This window comes from Cebidichthys violaceus, unplaced genomic scaffold (assembly GCF_023349555.1).
Source record: "Cebidichthys violaceus isolate CVI_PGR_0920_01 unplaced genomic scaffold, fCebVio1.0.p SCAF_2, whole genome shotgun sequence".
Taxonomy (NCBI): domain Eukaryota; kingdom Metazoa; phylum Chordata; class Actinopteri; order Perciformes; family Stichaeidae; genus Cebidichthys; species Cebidichthys violaceus.
The window spans coordinates 10,482,849-10,504,441 of record NW_027176372.1 but is presented as its reverse complement, the minus strand read 5'-3'; the positions used below and the strand labels follow the sequence as shown (position 1 = coordinate 10,504,441).

The following is a 21,593-nucleotide window of genomic DNA, read 5'->3' as shown; positions in this document are numbered from 1 at the left end:
ACCAAAAGTTGTGCAATCTGACCTTTACACACTCCCATCAAAAATGACAAACACCTGTCACTTCTCAGTGCAATCTATCCAGCGAGTGTTCCATGCGTTTGAGCCAATCTGTAGAACTGTGCTACAGCTTGTTGTTACACAACATGTTAGATGTTTTGGGTGATTAATGACGTCACTGGGAGCGAGCTGATAGGTCAACTGACTCAGAACCCATTAGCTGTACTTTCCACAAATCAACACACACCGACTGCAACTCCTCTTCTCTTTTTCCTTGGCACAGAAAACACACCGCACAAACAGAATATTTCATAAGGACATTTTATCTGATGTGTACTAATTAATTAGCAATCCCCAGGCCTCCGTTCTTCACTTGTTCACAAGGCAATTTATTGTATTTATGCAGGTCCAGTTTGTTCTAAATGTCACAATTAATTTATCCAAACTAATGAAATATCTGCCTGTCCCCAACATGCCACTTCATTTATATTTGCTTGTCTGTGGCTTCATTTATAAATTGATTGTGATTATAAAGCAGTAAAATGAAGAGAAAAAAAAACATTTTGTTCTTCCTTTAGCTGATATTTTAATGATTTTCTTTCAGGCACACAACAGGAACCTGCTGTCTATAGACTTTGATCAGAGCACCAGAGTAGGGAAGATCTACGATGACCACAGGAAGTTCACCCTTCACATCCAGTATGACTCGCTGGGCCGGCCCGTGGTCTGGTCCCCCAGTAGCAAATACACTGAAGTAAACATCAGCTACTCTGGTGGAGGACTGTTGTCGTCCATTCACCGCGGAGACTGGTCTGAACGGCTGGAGTATGAGAACGACAGGGTGGTGTCCAGAGCCTGGGTCAACGGCAAGATTTGGAGCTACACATACGCAGATAAAGTAAGAGGTCGTTGGCGGTGGATAGTTTCGGACTGTTTCATGCTGAGATTTGTTCGATGGCTTTTGTCTTTTGCCGTTTGCAAGAACTGAACACATCCGCTCTTCCTTTGTTCGCTGCTTCAAGGTGATTACAGTGGAAAGCAAAACTAACACTACAAGTGTGAAAAGCGCTTCTGTCATGTGAAACAACAAATTGAAAACAAAATTCAAATAATTTACAGTACTATACTTCCAACAATCTTTGAATGTATTTTTCCTTCCTTTGAGGCCGCCTCTAGGTTCCATTCATTTTATTTAACTTTGAAAATCAATTTGCAGAGTGAAGATTATGTCTGAGTTCACTTATGCAGACTTTTTAAATCAGTCTGCACTTATAGCTGAACGACTAAGCAACAGCCCCATAGCTTTGAGAGTCGTATAAGCAGCCAACATATTTATTGTGATGAATTACGTAACTCAAGTTCCAAGGCTCTGTAACTTGATTTTCACAGAGAAAAGAAACCAGGGGTTTCCTGAAAGGGATTTTTTACAGACAACACTGCTTTGAAAATGGTTAGAAATTTTGTTCGACACGTGTCATTTTTTATGTAACATAGAAAGAGGTATGTTCCTTTGAATGTGTGACAAAGCTGAGCGCTACCTGAAGCTATAATTTCCGTCCTTAAGATTAATTGAGCTATTTAATGAAGTGATATTCAGCCTGAAATATATTTCATGTCAGCTTTTGGTCCAAGAAAATTACAGCGCAAATGGGCTTATATTACAGAACCATCTTGAAATTGTTAATACCTGCATATATTATTAATGCATTAGTATCATACCTCACAGTTAAATAGAGAAAAAAGTATTTTTACATAATATTGTTTTACTACAGTTCAGACTGTTGGAATATCTACAGGACTGCAGGCACAGATTGTTAAAGCTTGCCTGAAAAGTAAATATGAAATTCAACAGTAAACAAAATTGCTGAAAAACCCAGAGCTCCAGTTATGGGTATCTAGTTTAGTTTAAGAATCAAGGGGAGACGCTACAGGTGAATAGGGTAACCATTTGAACGAATAGATATCACAATGAAACGTCCCCAGTTGATTATGGACATTGAGACAAAAATATTTTGTACTGGAAGTTTTCTGAGAGTCAATGTTAAATATGCAAATGAGGCATGATCTAATGTTAACATTTGGTGAATTTAGAAGAAATCTATAGACTTAAATAGACAAAGTGCAGTAAAATAAACACACAACTAGTCTGAATCAAAATAGCAATAGAATTGTCTGTCCCTAAAAAGCCTTCAATGATTAACTAATTAATGAATGGTCCTCAAGCTAAAACCAAGGTCGTCTCTGAAGTTTTCACCGAATGACATTGAAATAAAATATAAATGTACCAGACAGAGAAAGAAAAGGCACACCGCGCCCCTGAGCTACACTATTATAACTCAGCCTTGCGTCCGTCTGTCTTCTCGCAGTCCATTATGCTGCTCCTGCACAGCCAGCGGCGCTACGTCTTCGAGTACGACCAAACGGACCGCCTGCTCGCCGTGACGATGCCCAGCATGGTGAAACACGCCCTGCAGTCGCTCCTGTCCATTGGCTACTACAGGAACATATACACTCCTCCGGACAGCCTGTCCTCCTTCATGCAGGACTACACGCTGGATGGGCGGCTGCTGAGGACCCAGTACCTGGGAACAGGACGCAGTGTCATCTACAGGTACGGCACGGGTCACCGAAATGTTACCGGCTGTTGGTTTTATCGGTTCAGTTGAGGAGGCAGTGCGGTGTGGAAGGGGTGACATTGGCGACACCGCCGGTTTGATTTTGATGAAACTTTGAGGCATTATGCATCTTGGCACTATCGTCAGCCAGCCATACGATAACATAACACTGATTGGCTTGATGAAGGTAGTATAATTAAAGGCTAATTTCTGAAATTTAAAAGCCCTATTACACAGCCCTAAGTCTGGCTGACACAAAGCGTGCCACACACCCAGCTGTCCTTGCAAATGGCTCTTGATTGGACTAATGGGGAGACTGATTAAAGGTCACATTTTTTATCATCATACTATGTCAGACACCACCGATCTGATGTTGATGAAAGTTGGGGGACTGATTCGGGCAGTGTTTTGCCATTTAACATTTTTAGTACTCGTTGGCTCGATGGGGACACTATAACAAACGGCCCTATTTTGGAGATTTGAAAGGCCATAACTGCCACAGCAGCCGGTTTGATTTCGATGAAATGTTGAAGGATGATGCAACTTCTTCCTCAATGCCTCTCGGGGTCTTTGTATTATTCAAGAGGTGTATGGCATGTTTACTTATATTGTACTTCAAATTTTGTACCAATGCATTTTTTTAAACAAGAAATACTGTTTTATTCATCATGTAGTTTATCATCTACTCTATGAATTCCTCTCTTCATTTTACAGTTGTTGTTTTTTGTCTTTGTTTTATTTTCAAGGTACACTCCAGCAGCGCGGCTCTCCGAGGTGGTTTATGACTCCACCCTGGTAACCTTCACTTACGACGAGGCCTCTGGCACTGTCAAGACCATTCATCTCACCCATAATGGCTTCATAAGCTCCATACGCTACAGGCAGACAGGTACGTATACACATGCACTCACGGCACCTACGGCCGACTACCACAGATTTCAAATATTTACAATGTGCAATGAGTCATCTTTAAATGGATCATTTAAAGCGATCTATCTGGGCGTAAAAACATCTCATGAGCGCAACTCACAGCATCTGCACTGACTAGACTACATGATCATACATCTTGAGTCAGATTTGTTTGTTAAACTCCGTAGTCTGGCTTTGAGTCAGCCGTGCTGCTATTTCATCTGAGGCTGACACAGCCACAGTTAGAAGTGTGAATAGGGCAGAGCATGTTTTGAGTGGAAGAGACTGTGGTCTACCACAGCTTTAAATACGAGACCACCCACTGGGCTCTGAGCTGCACTGTCACCCCCCTCACCTCCACCTCCGCAAACCGGGCCGCATGATCAAAGTGAACAAGTCAGTGTATGAATGTAAGCTAACATGTGGTGGGATAACTATGGTGCCAGCCTGCATGTGAACATTTGTTCATGTTTTCACATTCCACTTGTACATACCTGCGTGAGAATCCTACCCGAGGCCATCAAATATAACGTGACAATTCGCTTCAGATTCGGAAGAATTAGTTAGAAAGACATTGTGCTTCATAAATTGCAGTACTAACCGGTAATGGCGTTACCATCAATTGGCCCCTTTAGCTGTGGCAGCAGCTATGTTCGGACGCCTTCATTTATAATACAGTTCAACAATTCCCTCAAGTTACAGAGTCTTTCCAGGGTCGTTGAGAGCGCCCTCATCTCTGCTGCTGGTTCACTTCACACAGCTTTGTGATTGGCTCGCCATGATCAGGTGTCACTAATCTGCGCAGCACAGCTGTGTGTGTGTGTGTGTGTGTGTGTGTGTGTGTGTGTGTGTGTGTGTGTGTGTGTGTGTGTGTGTTTATCGCTTTGCCCTCACTGTGAATAGACTCTCACCTTCCTTTAACTGATCTCATTTCAGCAGAACAAACGGAGCCTTGGAGAGAGGAGAGATAGTGGTAATTGTCCCTTGAGAGGAGACAAGGAAGAGTAGGGACCAATAGAAGTAGAGACAGAGATATAGAGAGGTAGGCAAGGAAGAAAAGGAGAAGGAAAGATGACAGCTTGGGGAAGTGACAGCTAGAGAAGCGAGACGAGCAGACTGCGAGTTCCCTAGGGCTGCAGAAAAACCTCCACCTCACTCTCTTCTGCTTCTGCCGTTCCCCCATTAGTGCAGGTTTAGAATCAACATTCCACAGAAAATAAAAATAGAGGATGTAATACTGATCCAGCTCTCTGCAGTCTCCAAAGCCAGACACTTAGTCATTTTAACTGCAATCAGAGTCATCTCAAATAGCACCATAATGGTGTTTCATTAGCAGGCCTTTTTCCAAATGGAGGATGAGCTGTAGAAGCCAACAGCAGCAGAGGTGATGAATGGTGTTGTTAAAGTTGATGTTCTGACATTAAGGAGCACATTGGTCCATCATGACTATTGTCTTTAGATTTCATTATCTCTCCATATTAAAGGTCACCACTGGAAATGCCATAGAGGTGTGGGGATAGTTAGGTTGGAATGGATTGCACTGCGTGTGTCTGTGTTAATGATGTTGAATTAGTCCTTGATTTGAATTAATTAGGAAGGCTTTGTTACGGGGAGCATGGTGGCCAACTGTGAGGGCCGTGTGTGCAAATGTATGTGTGTGTGTGTATAGTAGATGCACATGCTAATGTGTGTCATTGCCTAATGTGTGAATTTCTCACACGGAATCACTCTGGCTCCTCTGCGTAGGTCCCCTGACGAGTCGGCAAATCTTCCGCTTTAGCGAAGAAGGCTTGGTCAACGCCAGGTTTGACTACAGCTACAACAACTTCAGAGTGACTAGCATGCAGGCAGTCATCAATGAGACCCCTCTTCCCATTGATCTGTACCGATACGTGGACGTGTCGGGACGGGTCGAGCAGTTTGGCAAGTTCAGCGTCATCTTTTATGACCTCAACCAGGTGGGCAGAATACTCTCAGCTAAAGCACAACTCACATTAATTAGGACATCTGTAGTAGTCTAGCTTCAAAGTTTGACTTTGATGTTATGACATTAACAGAGATCAAATGCAATTCGAAACGATTTAGCATCTGTCGGCTCTTTGTTTTGGTTTTATTGCCCATAACTTCACTGTTTTGGCTCATTATGGGCTCTCATCAATCGCGAACCAAACCCATCTCATCTACGCTTGCCTAGGTGATCACCACCCATCTGATGAAGCACACCAAGGTATTCAACTCCTACGGCCAGGTGGTCGAGGTCCAGTATGAGATCCTTAAATCCATCGCCTACTGGATGACCATCCAGTATGACTCGGCGGGGCGCACGACCACCTGTGACATCAGGGTGGGCGTAGACAACAACGTGACACGCTACACTTACGAGTACGATGCAGACAGCCAGCTGCAAAGTGCCTCTGTTAATGAGCGGCCCCAGTGGCGCTACAGCTACGACCTCAACGGGAACATTAACCTGCTCAGCCATGGGACCAGTGCTCGGTAAGTAGTCAGTACCCACCAGCGATACATTTTACAGCAAAGAATGTGTTGTTACAATGTCAGAACAAGTGTATTGCATATTGTTGTGTTATTATCCTAATTTTGAGCCTTGCTTGCAGCATGGCTTTCGGGTGGCAATGTCAGTTGGTCAACTTTTGTCCAGGCTGAATTATCTCAACAACTGTTTGCTGGATTGCCACAAATATTTTACAAATATTCATGCTCCCCAGACTGACTGTAATGATCAGGGGATAAAAACGATATTCCTATCAACCTCAGCTCAATTTGTTTTTTAGTGCTAATGCATGCTAACAGGCTAAACTAAGATGGTGAACTTGATGAACATCATATCTGCTAACAATCCGCTTGTTAGCATTGTCACTGAGAGCATGTTAGCATGTCGACATTAGCACCTTGCTCGAAGTGCCGCTATAGTGCAGCCTAACAGAGATGCTAGCATGGCTGTAGACTCTTGTTAATATATATTTTAGACATGTTTTTCAAGTTCTCAGCAGTATTAATGCTGGAACTTGTTTGGTTTCATTCCAGACTGACACCACTGCGCTACGACCAGAGAGACCGCATCACACACCTCGGCGAGTTACAGTACAGCGTGGATGAAGACGGCTTCCTCCGCCAGCGAGCCAATGACCTGTTTGACTACAACTCCAACGGCCTGCTGACCCGCGTCTTCAACCGAGCAACAGAGCGCACCGTGTGGTATCGCTACGATGGGCTGGGCCGCCGCGTGGCCACCAAAAGCAGCCAGGGCGAGCAGCTGCAGTTCTTTTATGCCGACCTGTCGCACCCCACCAGGGTCAGCCATTTGTACAACCACAGCAGCAATCTGATCACGTCGCTGTACTACGACCTGCAGGGCCTCCTCATCGCCATGGAGCTGAGCAGCGGGGAGGAGTACTATGTCGCCTGCGACAGCGTTGGGACTCCGAGGGCGGTTTTCTCAAGCAAGGGGCGCCTGGTCAAAGAGATCCTCTACACCCCTTACGGAGAGGTCTACCAGGACACCAACCCGGACTTCCAGCTTGTCATCGGCTTCCACGGAGGCTTGTACGATCCTCTCACGCGTCTAGTCCATTTGGGCAGGCGGGATTACGACACGCTAGCCGGTCGATGGACTTCGCCCAATCACGAACTGTGGGGGGAGCTGAGCAAGGAGCCGAAGCCGTTCAACGTGTACGCCTTCAAGAATAACTGCCCAGTTGGCAAAGTGGAGGAGGTGACGGAGTTTACTACAGGTAAGCCTCTCACATGAACCCGCTCACACGAGCTGCCACATTACAGCTCTCACACACATACAGGCAGGTAGTTCTCTCAGCAGAAACTACTTCTATACACACACACACACACACACACACACACACACACAAGGAAACATCTGCCATAAAGAGTGAGTGAACGGGGCACGCAGCTAACCACAGGTGAGCTGCATGGCAGAAAGAAATGATGTGACAGACAATGCACTGGCAACAGAAAGGACAGCCATGCCTCTGATCAACTTGTTTTTTTAACACAGGCTGTTATGTTTTGTTCCCTCTGTCTGTCAAGAACATACTGTTTCCCCGAGAGACCAAACAGAAACCGAGGCGAGGGAAAGAGATGGAATAGGAGAGCAGGAGAATGAATACAGGATGTCGGTGGGGGCGTATGTCCTTCCGGTTAATGGAACATTCATTTGGCCTGTCACGTTTCCCTGCCGCAGGATTGTTTATTGCAGAATTTGTTTGTCAGGGAAACACCAGCCGAACCGTCTCTGCCCCGTATTATGCTCGTATAGTGTGTGTTTCCTGTACGTGGCCTTATGACTTTTTGTTTGCTTCACTGTATACACGTTATGTTCTAACTTTCTCCCGCCGTGCAATTTTCTCTCTTTCTTTGTGCGTCTCTCTGTGTGTGTGTGTGTGTGTGTGTGTGTGTGTGTGTGTGTGTGTGTGTGTGTGTGTGTGTGTGTGTGTGTGTGTGTGCGTGTCTCCAGACATTGGTAGCTGGTTGCAGCTATTTGGTTTCCAGCTTCATAATGTCGTCCCAGGCTTCCCGAAGCCTGAAGTGGGCCGAATGGAGCAAACATATGAACTGATGAAGACCCAGACCAAGACACAAGACTGGGACTCCAGCAAGGTGAGCCTTCCACCACGACAAACCTACAATGCTCTTTCTAATTATTCTAACTGTGTGTCCCTCTAATAATAGTTTGGTTATCCCTTGATATATGCCGAATACATTTCAAATATGTTTTGGTCATTTTAGCCCTCTTTTTTCTTTCTCTGTAGAACATTTTGATATGTTTGATGACTCATTTGGCTTCTTCCTATAGCATTATGGCTGGAATCAACATCACGTTAATAAAAAGAATGTTTTTCAATATCACTATGAATGCTGAAATTAAGTAAGTCGACCAACAAATTAGTCAATAGAAAATTTACAATTATAAATAATCCATTGTCATTGAAGTGACTTAAGTCAAACATTACCTGGTTCCAGCTTCTCAAATGTGAGCATTTGTTGCTTCTATCAATGATATTTCATATCATTGTAAATTGAATATCTTTAAAAGATTAGACTGTTGGTCAATTAAATGAAAAAACTCTTGTCGGATTAATCCATTATGAAAATGGCCGTTAGTTGCAATCCAATGAACATCACAACATGAGTAATTTAAGTAAACTCACATGTGAAATAAATTAATGTTCAATGAATTTATAACAGTCCATTCGTTATGCATTGCATGGGACAAAATTACAGATATGAAAAACAATAACTTAATTAATCAAATTCTTTTATTTTGTCATCTCTTAACTAATTCACTTGGCTTCATTAATTTTGTTAATTTATTTAATTTAACACTGTATTATAATTTCATCACAGTACGGCTGCAAAGAATACTATGGAAGCCCATTTCCGCCAGTAGAAGAAAAAAAGAACTCTTCCTGTGAAGCATCATAATGACTTAGTATCTCAAAATAATAACTTTGAATCTCAACGTACTGAGAAACATTCACAAAATAATGACTTTTGAGATACGTAGTCATAATTGTAAGATAAGTAAGTCATTATTTCATCATTGCAGGAATAATTTGACGACAGAAGGTTTGATACTACTTGGTAATTTAGGACAATACATTAATGGTGTTGAGTACCGATGCCCAGTCCTAGATGTCAGTAAAGTAATAGTCTGACTCAGTGGATGTACACTGCGGGTGTAAGGCTTCCTCCCATTGGCTGCATATTTCTCGCGATTCTTCTGCTATCTGCACTGCTGTCTCTTTTGCAAGGGCACCGTCGCTGCATCCTGTGCTTGGCTCCACTAAAGACGACAGTGATTGGTTCAAAGAAATACAAACAAGCCAAATCATTTTCTTCCCCCAAAAGCAAGATGATAATGTTAGGAGGCGTTTGGGGTTTCTTTAGTGCTGACACAGCGCTGTGTAGATAGGTCTGGCTGTGTGAGACTAGGAAAGTAATAATCTTAATTATGGCTACATTCCACTCAGGTTTGCTTCTTTCACAACCTGAAAGAAGCAAACCTGACAAACAACGACAGTGTGACAGCACGCACAATACCAGGACCTTGAAACTAAAACTGAAAGGAATTCAGCCGTCATTCATTCTATTAATCACAGTTGTGCTGCAAGTCAAACGTCTTCCGTGAAGCAGACCCATTGTGCATGTGTCCAGTAAGCTATTGAAACACACAAATGGAACAGGGGCATCATTAATTTAGCTTTATGTTAGAATTAAAAATGTCTGTTGTGGAAGAATCTACTATCACAAATGATACATTATCTAAGTGCATTCAAACCTCTGTAATATATTTTTGTTCACCAGTGGAACTGTTTTTTTTCCCCAGGTGGTTTTGGGGATCCAGTGTGAGCTGCGCAGACAGCTGAGGAGTTTCATCTCCCTGGAGAGGCTACCTCTGGTCTCGGAGCCTGTCGGCTCAACTCGCCACAGACCAACCCGGCCTCCCCCCTTCGGCTCCCGGCCGTCTCTTCTCGGCCCCAGCATCCGGTTCGCCGTCTCCCATGGCCGCGTCAGCGCCGAAGTCATCGGCGTAGCCAGCGAGGACAGCCGCCGCGTGGCGGCCATCTTGAACGGCGCCGTTCACCTGAGTGGGCTGAGCTTCACTGTGCACAGCTGCGACACCCATCACTTCCTCCAGTCCCGGCCCATCGAGGAGGACCTCGCCCTGGGGTTGGGAGTCGGGGGCCGCGTCCTGGAGAGTGGGGTGAACGTGAGCGTGTCTCAGATGAGCGCCACAGTGAACGGCAGGACTCGACGATTCGCCGATATCACCCTTCAGCAGGGGCTGCTGTGCCTGTGCGTGCGCTACGGCGGGAGCGAGGAAGAGGAGATGGCGCGGGTGAGGGAGGAGGCGAGGAAGAGAGCGGTGGAGGGCGCGTGGGAAAAGGAGAGGAAGAGGGTGGATTTAGGGGACGTGGGGAGCAGGGCGTGGAGCGAGGCGGAGAAGCAGCAGCTGCTGTCCGGAGGACTGGTTCAGGGTTACGATGGCTACTACTCCCTGCCTATAGAGCAGCAGCCGGAGCTGTCCGACTGCCCCTCCAACATCCACTTTATGACACTAAGCGAGGTGGGGGGCAGGTAACAGAGACACGTGAGCAGCCCCCCACCCCACCAAAGACTGCCTGTTTCTACTCTACTCTGATTTGTTCTACTGTTTCTATACTGTATCAACGGGAAAAAAAAGATGAAGACGACGATAAAGAAGAACAAGAAGAGAGATTGGGGGAAAAAATGATTTCCAAATGCCTTTAATTGTGACAAAATGATGGTATTTTATTATTATCGTCCAGTTCTCCAATTTCTAACAGTGGCACAAGCAGTGTGGTTTGGCTGTGGCTTTGCTTTTTGTATCCTGACTGGCCTGGAACCGACCGACCGACCGACCAAACGACCGACCGACTGACTTAACTGTCGAACTGATGGACTGACCGTCTGTCCTTTGCTGTTTCAACACTGTTCTTCATTTTGGATTCACTGAACTGTAGAGACGAAGACTTTAGGATTGCCAGTGAATAATCCTCTTCATGACTCAAAATCAAGAGCTCTCCGGTTGCCATTTGAGTTCCTCCATGGTTTACCTCGGATATACTATCGTTTACATATTGTGTAAGAGAGGCCTTGTCAACTCTGGCACTCCCCTTTAGAGAAGGAAACCTCACCCGGTTATCTGCCTCTGGTGTGCTCCAACAGTAGTTTGTATGAGTGTGTATACTAAAATCAAGAATGTACATAGCCAGTGCTTTCACACTGAAAAAAGTGCTCAACTGGAAATTCTGTTGTTCATAAGTAAGTGTCAGTATTGTTAATCAATAGAAAAACAGTTACATTTTTGCAAAGAATTATACATGGCTATAGTAAATATTCTCGCTGAAAAATCTGACTTTATTGGGTTACAATGCTGATTAAAGTTATTATGTGTGAATTACCTGATTGCTCAAGGGGATTTCATCGGTGTTGTTGCTTATTTCTCTCTCTCGCTCTCTCTCTCTCTCTCTATCTCTCTCTCTCTGGCGTGTTCTCCGTCTCTGCGACTTCCCTCCACACAATTTTTCATGCGCTCTTTGTTCTTGTTTCTGGGAGTTTGTAACTTTCAAATCTGTGCTGTCATTATCACCCATCATTATGGCTCAAACCGAGATATGCATGAGAAACCTGCGTCTGTCAGAAGAGGAGAAGAAGAGAGAGAGAGAAGAAGAAAAAAAAAAGCACAGAGGAAGGGAAAAAGAAATGTGACAGCTGAGGCTCAGTGAGTGGGTGGTGAGTGCAGAAGGGGCAGGACCTGGAGTTGGCTGTGCTGTTCTCTACAGCTTGTCTCCTCTCATTAGGAAATGCCAATCAGACAACATGTGAACTACTTCCAAGCCTCCCCCCACCGAAAAAAAAAAGTTTAAAAAGAAAGCCGAGAAGTTTGTTTGTTTTTCTCTTCTTTTTTTTTTTTTTAATCTAGCTACCACTAATCCACCTCCCCGTCCGTCTGCCTATCCCCCACTCGCCACCCTCCCACAGTCACTCCGCCATCTGCCCACCATTAATTGTTTGTGTTTCTCTGCTGGGCTGCGGATGACAAAGCCGCACAATGCATATGTTCTGACTGCGAGCAGGTGATGTACGTTCCTGACTAGTACTTTGCTGATCGGCCGCGATGCACCTTCCCTTCTAAACCATATGCTCCGTTAGATACTGTCCAACCTCATCTCGGCGGTGAAAAGATGGAGGGTCCGGTTGCTAGGAGACCGCTGCATTGAAGAATGGTCTGGGCTCCTTCTCTCTCTCTCTCTCTCTCTTTCTCTCTTTCTCTCTCTCTCTCATTTTTTTCATGAGGAGCCAGTAATGTCAATCAGATGAATGACAGACCCCCCCCCCTCTCTAGCAGTCAGCATTCTCTCCTCGGAAATCAGTACTTCAGTATGTCAAATTGAATTTTTGTTCCACATTGTGTGTCAGGCGGAGGCTCTGGTGTGTGTGTGGCTGTATATGCGTGACCTCATTTAAAAGAGTTTATTTCAAACCAATATCATTTATTTTCTTTGCCATTCACACAACTGAATTGCATTAACAAAACAGAGCACAGTATTTGTTGTCAGCTTACGTATGCAGTGATGGATATTAATGTTTCAGCACTTGAATATTTTACATCACTCCCTTGAAAGTTATGAGGCTCTTTCTGTGCCGCATATGCAGAAGGGGGAAAAAAAAGAAAAAAAAAAGAGATGCTGGAAGGATGCTGAGATCTGAGTCACAGCTAGAGCCTAAATGACTAAATTTAACTAACAGGAGCTGATTAATTGGAAGAAGAAGAAAGACATTTACTTCATGCACAGCCTGGAAAATGCAACAGTCAACATCATGCAAAGAGTGTTGATAATTAGGTCAATAGTGAGCTTAGGGTTTACTCCTAACCAAAAGCTTGCCGCACCTCCTTGTTTGTGTTTTTGTGTCCCTTAGCAGCGCGAGGCGGCCGCTGCTGGAGGTAGGCGTTGGGGCTGCCGTGTGTCGGTGGCGGGCTATTACCGGGCGCCTGTGCCTCTGTGTGTGTTTGTGCCCGTGTCTGAGCTGTGACAGGGTAGAGCAGAGGCATGGCAATTCCTTGTCCCGGCTTCTGGAAAGCTGCTATCAAGTTCCTGATTTGCCGGAAATATCGTTTCTGCACACCAGGAGTGGTCTGAAACACAAGAGGAGAATTCAGCTTCTCCGTCTTCATCTCCACATTAAATCCCCACGGGGAAATGAAGAGGACGGGACGGGGACCAGCTTGAAATGAGCTCTCACAGATCCACCTTATAAAAGACATCAGATATGCTGAAAGCGGCGGCAGGAACTTGAGTGCATTTGTGGGCAGGGAATCACACCAATTATATTTTCATATATCTGGACCACTGATCCACACTGAGCTCGCATTTAAGGCAATAAAAGGTATCAATAAATAAGATGATGCACAAGAAATTGAATCTGTAATTGCTCTGAAAAACTACGGTAGAAGAATAAAATCTATACTTGAGGGGTTTAAAATCTAAATTAGGATTCATTCTCTCTGAAAGTATTCACTCCCCTGGGCTTTTTTTATGTTTTGTTGGACAACAAAAAGCATTTATTTTCAGATTTATGTGTGACATTCAAGATGCGTATAGTGTCCCAACAGTATCACTTTACTCGTGACTGAAGAAAACGATTTTAAAAGATCAAAATAAGTTGTTTAGAATTCATCTTCCAGTGCAACAGCAATTCAGTGTGACTTTCTGCATTTAGCTTTAGTGAAACTTCATCAAGGATCTCTCAGATCATTTTTCACTGCAATAACCCTCATAAACGTTGAGACAACTACAGCTGTCAGTGTAACAGCAACAAACTATGAAGCATTAGTAGTATTTGTGTTATAATTCAGTTAAGTAAGGACTTAAAATATAACACATTGTTTGTTTTCATCCTGTGCAATCAATCATTCTGTAATGGTGAAAAAAAAAAAAAAAGATTATTTTTAATCCATTTGGAAATCGCTCAATCAAACGTAGAGAGCCGTCTCCACGGCGGAGCACTTTGGATGTTTCCGTCTCTGGCCACAAGTGTTACCTCTGTTCCCCGGAATATTTCATTAAAGTGATTGATATTGCACATGAATAATGTAAACTGTTATCTAGCTTGTAGTGAGATTCGTTTGATTTCGAGTCCTCTCCCCCCCGTCTGTTGACTTGACGCTGTCGGTAAAAAAGGAGCGAGGGCCAAATGTAGTTACAACAGCATCAAGCTTTAGTTGTCAGCGAGAGACACAGACTTCAGATGTCTCCATACGTTCACATCTCTGTGTGTTTGCCAACCCTCAGTGCTCCATTACATATCCCATCAGAAATGCTGTCAAATGCAATTCTACGTTTCCCATCTCTGGAGTATATGCTGATGCTGTGGAGTCTTAAATTTGGTGGTGTTGGGGGAGGGGGGTATACATCACAGGGTGTTATTGCGAAAGGAAAAGAACCCATTTCTCAGTGCTGTCGTTCTTGGAGAAAAGAAAGAAGAGGAAACAAAAATCATGTTTGCCTCAAATTCATAGCTTGCTAAATTAGGCTGTCACCAAAACAACCTCTAGAACTAATCAACACGAGCCAAAGTGAGGTGGATGTGCAGCTGTTTTGCTGCTCCTGTGAAGTTTTTAGGGTGTGCAAAGAAGTCTGCAAACAATGAGAGCAAGAGGAATGCAATGATAAAAATGTCTCACTTCAGCAGCCCACGAGCCTGCGTCGTCCTTGTGGAGCCTGTATGTGTAGACGAAGCCGCTGTACCTGCACACGCAAACACAACAGAAACAGCTTTCACCCTTGGCTCATCTTTCAGTTTAATGAAATACATATTTGCCCCCAGCAGTCATGATTATTATCATCATTATTGCTCCTTCGAGACTCACATGTCACACTTAATAAAAGGCCACCATATTTTTGGGGGTTTCAGCTAATACTTCAGTTTATGCCTTTTTTATGCCTTTGTGTTTTTATTTTCTCAGATGTGAGGCGATCAATACTCCCTATAATAGCAGAAAATAGGATTGTGTGTCGATGTGATTACTGAGGTCTCGGTGAAGAAGCAGAGATACTTCACAATCTGTTTTTTTGTACTCACAGCACACACAGGCAGTAGACGCCCGGCACGGAGTCACTGTTGCGGACTAGGTAGCACCCGTCCCGCCCGTCCTGGGCCAGCCGCCTCTCCCCCTCCTCCTTGCCGATGGGTCCGTGGTAGACAGGCAGGTTCTCCATCGCGGCTCCTCTCCACTTCTACTTTTTGTTCTGCTCCAAGTGCCTCCTCTCCTTTCTCCTCTCTCTTTCTCATGCGCCTTCAATTTTTCACTGCAGGCGAGCCCTTTGGTCTTTTCTGTGAATACTCTAGACTGGGAACACAGGTAAGGCAGCTGTCCAGCCTCTCATTTGATATTTGGTTCTTGCTGTTTCAAATGTCCGTTTGGGAGCCTGAGCTTTGGCAAGCCAGCGTTCTGATTTTCCGCTTTTCTTACCCAGACTGATAGCAGCTCTCTCTAACCTCTCTAACCTTTTATGTCTTGTTGCTCAGCCTTCCTCTTCCACTACAACACACACACACACACACACACACACACACACACACACACACACACACACACACAAGCGTGCACACCAGCACACGCGTACAATGTGGGTTTGTGTATCTCTCAGGAAATGGTTGTATTTTTTGACAGGAAATAACTTCAAAGATTGTAACTGAATATTTCCACAACAATAGAAAGCACAAGAGAGGGATTACAAAAAAAAACCAATATCAATTTTTGCACACAGGAAAACGTAAATTGTGCTTATGCAGTGACTTCTACTGTTTCCAGCTAATTCATCTAGAGGCCTCGCTTTGTTTTCTTTTAAAAGAAGTTTGCTGTTTTCTGTTTTCACCTCAGTACGCTTTACTTCACAAAACTGCAGAGGAACAAGTACTCAGATCCTTTATCTACAGTAAGTACAAGCACTAACACATGTAAAAATACTCCATTACACGTATAAGTCCTGCATTCAACATCCTAATTAAAAGTACTCAATGTAGGAAAAGTATTCATACAGTAAAATGGCCCATGTGTGTAATATGTGATATATTGACTGATATAAATATCCTTTTTTTCTAATCTTGTTTTTTTGTTGGTAAAAACTGTTATTCAAGTGGAACATCTAAAACATGAAAAGACATTGCTTCTTTGTAAGAGGTCAAAAAGCTGAAGAACCAGTGGTTTCATTTTTAACAATGCATTGTATTTTATAAGTTTATAACATGTTTTATGTACAATCTTAATCTGAAAAGTTACTGGTCACTGTGCCCCAGCTGTCACATACGTAGATGTAGTAGAATACAAAGTTTACCTCTGAGATGTTGTGGAGTAGAAGAAGTACCTGAAAATGATACAACGCTTGAGTGATCGTATTTGGTTCCTTAAAACAACTGACCAAATTTATAAAAAGAAATGATCAGTAGTTCTTCTTTTATACAAAATAAGAGAAAGATTAACTCCGGGGCCTAATCGTTTTGTTAAATGTCGACATGTTAAATTTAAATCACGTCAGAGCTAGGATGTTTTACGGCAGCCGAGCAAAAAGCTTGAACCTGCTGTTTAAACAAGTTCCCCATACTTCTCAGCTTACATCACACATCCACACTGTTGCAGCACATGTTCTCAGTCACATGTCACTGATCTGTCTTCTTTAAGACGTGTGTTAAGGACACTCACACCTGCTCTGTACAACAGCGAGGCATTAGCTAACGAAGCCGTGTGCAGCAACATACTGTGGCGCTGCGACAAACTCATCCTGCAATCTGTCCTGTCAGTGGGAAAAAAGTTCTGTTGTGTCAAATTAAAGATGGTGATTAAAATATTGAATATTTGCAGCCGTTCTCAAGATGATAGCGCGGCGTCTGGTGTTGTAAGCTCATCAGCCGTGTTGAGATGTGTATTAGTCTTGGCTGTGATGCTCTTCATTCACACCATGTTCACGACTACATGGAGTCCTTCAGTCCACCAGATGCTCCTGCCAAGGATCCGTCAGAAAGACAAACTGTATGATTGTAACATTCAGTGCATTCTATGAGCTAGTAGCACTCTTTAAATGCAGCCTTCTGTTTTTATACATTCAGAACAGTATCCTACATGAGTCATCAGTCTGTGTCAGAGCCATCTTTCCCTTGGCTCAGAAAGATCATGAGTGGTGGGACTTGGGGGCTCTGTCTGGGTAAGCAGCCAGTGGCAGCTTATTCATTGCTTTCACAGCACTTTACCGCCATCCAGTGGAAACCTTGCAAGATGATTGAGGAATGATGCAAGTAGACTGAAGTACAGACTGGATGCCTTGTCTTCCTTTGTGGTGGCTTATTAATGTGTACAAATATTCAGGCTATTTTAGTTAGTCTAGAGTAGAAAAATGCAAGAATACGTCACCATTTAGACTTGAACGAAAACATTCCTAGCATTTACCACTCAAAATTCTAGTGTATAATAGTCCCACAGTCTTCAGCAGTGCAAAACAAAATGAAACAACACTCCCTTGGCTCTGGGCTCACAGAGAGGCAGGCCAGGGTCAACGCAGAATGCAGTGGATCTATACTGGACACAAATAGCGGACAGAGATAAATCATTGATTAGCTGGCTGCTCCCTCGAACCAACTCAACCGGCCAGACTGGAATGCATCATATATGGACATTAGTATGAGATTATGATATCTGGCCTTGATATGTTACGGAATCCATGTGAGGCATTCTGGGAGGGGAGAAAAAGAGGGAAGACTGACTGTCCATCTGCCCGGCCGACTGTAATCCCAGCATTCTCATTCCCAGCTGGGGGCAGCTCTGGACTCACAGCTGTTGGAGGGTGATTGTGAAAAGGAAAAGAAAAAAATCATTGATGGAATCAGTTTCACAAAATCGCCGTTTGTGTGGCATTGGATTGAAATGAATCCGACAATCTCCCATTTTAGTAAAAGAACAGAAATCAAACAATGATGTGGCTTTTTTAAGGAAATATTGTTCACTTTATTTCTTATTCTCATGGATAGTCAAAGAAATGCAGTAATTTCCATTTTCCTAAACTGTCTTTACAGAATAATACAATAAAAATGTTACAAGTTTTATGATTACACATATAATGCATTGGTCCCAAAAAGGAACAATAAATGTAGAATTGTTATGACTGGTTAATAATTATCCCTATACATCTCTATTTCATAATGTTCTGACCTACAAAGCCAAAATAAAACATTCAGTCAAAATGGAGATACCATATTAAATATTGGAATGCCACAGAAGTGTATCATAGTTTGCAAAACTACAAAACTGAGTTTGAAATAGCTGTTGAGATTAGCCACAGCTAGCCTTATGAAAGGCTAAATGAACTCTTTCCTACCTATTTTCATGTAAAAAATCTATCATCTCTGTGATGAACTTTATCATACCATATAAATGAGGCTGAAGCTAAATCCAAGTTTTACAAAGAAAGAAAAAGTAAGAGCAGCTGAACTAGTCTTGCTACAACATCATTAGCCTAGCTTAGCAGAGCAGCTATAACTTACTCCCTACAGGTTTCTTTTCCTGCAACCTTAAACCTACAATAACTGATTCTTATTTTTAAATGCTCCACTATGTTCACCAGCTCACCGCTAACTGTGTCTGTGTGTCTGTTTGGTGCTGAGCGGGTTGTGTACAGTGTTATTTTTCAACTTATTGGCTGAAATGTTCAACTTCAGTTTCTTACACCGTTTGGCTGCCAGCCTCAAAACTTTAAACCTCTCAGCTTTATCTTTTGTAATAACTTTATTTCTGTCTTTGTAGAGCAAGCGTTAAGCTCTGCTGGAATTTGATTCAGTCAGTCATAGTTACAGCTCCATCTCACGCATCCATGCTTAGTATGGAGTTCAGCAGTCACATGACATTGGCGTCACTCTGGAGTGTGAAGCCAGTGGAGGGAAGGGAAAGCCTGCCCTCCAGGGGCCTGGTTAGTTAGGACCGGAGGGCTCCACAATCGCCAGATCTTTCAGGTCACTAAGTTTTCGAGAGAAGGAGCTCAGCCTGGTGCTGAAGGAGCCCCTCTTCTGGCTGTGATCTTCCCTGTGGGCCTTCAGGCAAGCCCACAGGCCCTTGCAGAGGCCCCCGAGACGGCCCCGAAAATGGTTGCCAATGAAGCAGTAGAGCACCGGGTTGATGGCTGAGTTTGAGAATCCCAAGCAGAGGGTCAGCGGTGTGAGGGTGTCAATGGTCCAGTTTACCCCGCAGCTGTCCACCCAGCCGCAGCTCTTTAGCACTCCCAAGAAGGTCACGCAGTGGAAGGGGAACCAGCAGATGAAGAAGGCCAGGACCACAGCAGCTACTGTCCACAACACCCGCTCAAGCCCCCTGCCCTCCAGGGGCCTGCCCCCGCTGGAGCCGGGGCACACACAGGGGGTCGGAGGTCTCTCTGGTTTACTGCAGCTCTCCTTGGACTCCAGTGATTTAAAAGAGGGCATGCTGGGGGGGTGCAATGGAGTCTGCATTCTTACCAACCCTGTATCAGCCAGCAAGTGTCGACCGATAGCAGAGTAACAACAAGAGGTGACAAACAGTGGCAGCAGGAAGGCCAGAGCAATCTTCATCCAGACCAGGGTGAGGTACCAGGTATGATCGGGATATAAAATTGCACAGGCCTCCACGCCAAGCCCCTCCAGGTAGTAAGTGTCCCTCAGATAAAAGGTGGGGGCCGAGCAAGCGCATGCCAGCACCCACACCAGGATGCACGTGAGCCGGGCGCGCTTGGGGTATCGTGCGCTCTGGGAGCGGAGCGGACGCACAATGGCCAGGTAACGGTCCATGCTCATGCACGTGATGAAGAAGATAGACGCGTAGAGGTTGAGGTTGTGGAGCGCTCCGCAGACTTTGCAGGCGACCCGGTCAAAGGGCCAGTTGTAGCCCTGGGAGTAGTAGACAGCCCACAGCGGGAGGGACAGCAGGAACAGCAGGTCGGACACGCACAGGTTCAGCATGAAAGTGTTAGCCACAGTTCTCCTCGAGGCACTGGCATGGGCCAACACCCACACTGCCAGGGCGTTGGCTACGGTTCCCAGCACGCAGATAATGCTGTAGATGGCGGGGATGACCGTGGTCATGGGCACAGGAGGCCAGTCTGGGCAGTGGGGAGCAGAGGGGGCTAGAGAGGTATTCAGAAAGGTCTCTGTCATTGAATAGGGGGAGAAGGTGGAGTTGAAAAGCGAGAGGTCACTTGGGATTGCCATTATGTGACTGGATGTACCCTTGCGTCACCCAATTTCACTTCCCCCCTTTCAGATTTCCAAGGTCAGCTGGAAATAAAACAAAACAGAGGACATTCAAACTTTGGCTGCCTTTTATGGACACAGTAGAACACAGTAATGTTTAGTTGGCCGCAGTGTTTATTAGCTGTCCTACTTGATAACTAATCACAGCAAAAATACATTACACCATTCTTGAGGTTGGGCAGTAATGAAATACATATGAAGGGGGTATAATAATCTGGCTGCTACAGCGGACCCTCAGAAACATCTATTTTATATTAATGACTGAAATACGTTTTTTGGGCCATTAATGAAAAAGTGTCAACTTAATTTTAGATTTAATGGATTCACAGGAATCTTAATTCATTGAAACTGATCCTATTATGGTCCGGTGCACCAGCGGAGTGCATTATTAATAACAGAAACCACAACTAATTTAATGTAAAGCAGGCAATCAGTTAGATAAGTGAAATTACATCTTCAAGTAACTATTTTTCAATAACAATAACTCGTCATTATGTTAAGACAGTTGAATTATTGAAAGAAACTTTAAGACAAGGATTCATTTAATTTAAAATGAGATATTAACAAATAAAAGCAGATTCAGTATGTGATTTCTATCTATTTAAAGAAGTCATCTTACCTGTGAGGGATTGAGCCTCCAGTCAAAGCAGTCCAGTGGTTTTCAATGCTTCTTTTGGCTAAAGTCCATATCTTGACAATTGCTCCTCTGACCCCTCGAAGAGAAATCTGCACAACTGAGTACCCCAGACCATATCATGCCTCTGTGTTTGTGTGTGTGAGTCTGCGTGTGTGTGTGTGTGTGTGGAGAAATCAGACTGAAGGCTCTGAGAAACCAGATGAAGTTCGGGGTCTTATAGCCCCCAAGAGCCTCATGATGATTGCACAACAGGGCAGTCGCTTACACGTCCCACCTTCATCATAACCAAGAGGCTGGACTTTACCTGGACACAAGCCAGCCTGCAAAGACAAAGAGAATAAGACCAACATGCTCTCTCTCTTTCTCTCTGAATATTTCATTCGATCCCTCCTTTTTTCCCTCCCTCCCAGAGTCTCTACCAGAAAAGGCCAAAACTAAGAAAATCAAGTCAAGATGTGTGGTTGAGTAATAGCTGCGTCTTCAGTGACTGCAGACACAAAACCATGAGTCATACCTGACCGTAACTATTCAGACACCAGTGTGTTTGAGGTGTCAAACTTAAAGCCACAGCTGTCCCCGCTGGGACCTCTGACCCGAGGAACGGA

General features: G+C 44.1%; 3 protein-coding genes across 3 annotated transcripts in view; 1 reads left to right on the top strand and 2 right to left on the bottom strand.

The window, feature by feature from the left end:
• Nucleotides 1-12,442, top strand: part of tenm1 (teneurin transmembrane protein 1) — a 163,208-nt gene extending 150,766 nt beyond the window's left edge. The window contains 8 exon segments of the mRNA XM_068714351.1: nt 602-895; nt 2,364-2,608; nt 3,359-3,501; nt 5,268-5,479; nt 5,716-6,017; nt 6,567-7,273; nt 8,011-8,153; nt 9,883-12,442. Coding sequence (XP_068570452.1) covers nt 602-895; nt 2,364-2,608; nt 3,359-3,501; nt 5,268-5,479; nt 5,716-6,017; nt 6,567-7,273; nt 8,011-8,153; nt 9,883-10,638 — 2,802 coding nt within the window. The 3' untranslated portion in view covers nt 10,639-12,442.
• Nucleotides 12,443-12,573: 131 nt separating this feature from the next.
• Nucleotides 12,574-15,629, bottom strand: LOC137875274 (SH2 domain-containing protein 1A-like). Its single transcript, XM_068714352.1, has 3 exons — nt 15,165-15,629; nt 14,767-14,830; nt 12,574-13,218 (listed from the first exon to the last, which is right to left on the bottom strand). Exons 1-3 carry the CDS (start codon nt 15,299-15,301, stop codon nt 12,952-12,954), a joined length of 468 nt encoding a protein of 155 aa, XP_068570453.1. The 5' UTR covers nt 15,302-15,629; the 3' UTR covers nt 12,574-12,951.
• Nucleotides 15,630-18,053: 2,424 nt separating this feature from the next.
• Nucleotides 18,054-21,193, bottom strand: agtr2 (angiotensin II receptor, type 2). The gene is made up of 2 exons (XM_068714350.1): nt 20,971-21,193; nt 18,054-20,375 (listed from the first exon to the last, which is right to left on the bottom strand). The coding sequence occupies exon 2, from the start codon at nt 20,307-20,309 to the stop codon at nt 19,041-19,043; it is 1,269 nt and encodes a 422-aa protein (XP_068570451.1). The 5' UTR covers nt 20,310-20,375; nt 20,971-21,193; the 3' UTR covers nt 18,054-19,040.
• Between the last annotated feature and the right edge of the window lie 400 nt (nt 21,194-21,593).

Bases quoted from the DNA above. Each gene is read 5' to 3' on its own strand.
- agtr2 (XM_068714350.1), bottom strand. From the start codon at position 20,309: ATGGCAATCCCAAGTGACCTCTCGCTTTTCAACTCCACCTTCTCCCCC.
- LOC137875274 (XM_068714352.1), bottom strand. From the start codon at position 15,301: ATGGAGAACCTGCCTGTCTACCACGGACCCATCGGCAAGGAGGAGGGG. The intron at 14,831-15,164 runs GTGAGTACAAAA...TTGCGTGTGCAG, and splicing joins GTCTACTGCCTGTGTGTGCT to GTACAGCGGCTTCGTCTACA. The intron at 13,219-14,766 runs GTGAGACATTTT...CTTGTGTTTCAG, and splicing joins CAGGCTCGTGGGCTGCTGAA to ACCACTCCTGGTGTGCAGAA.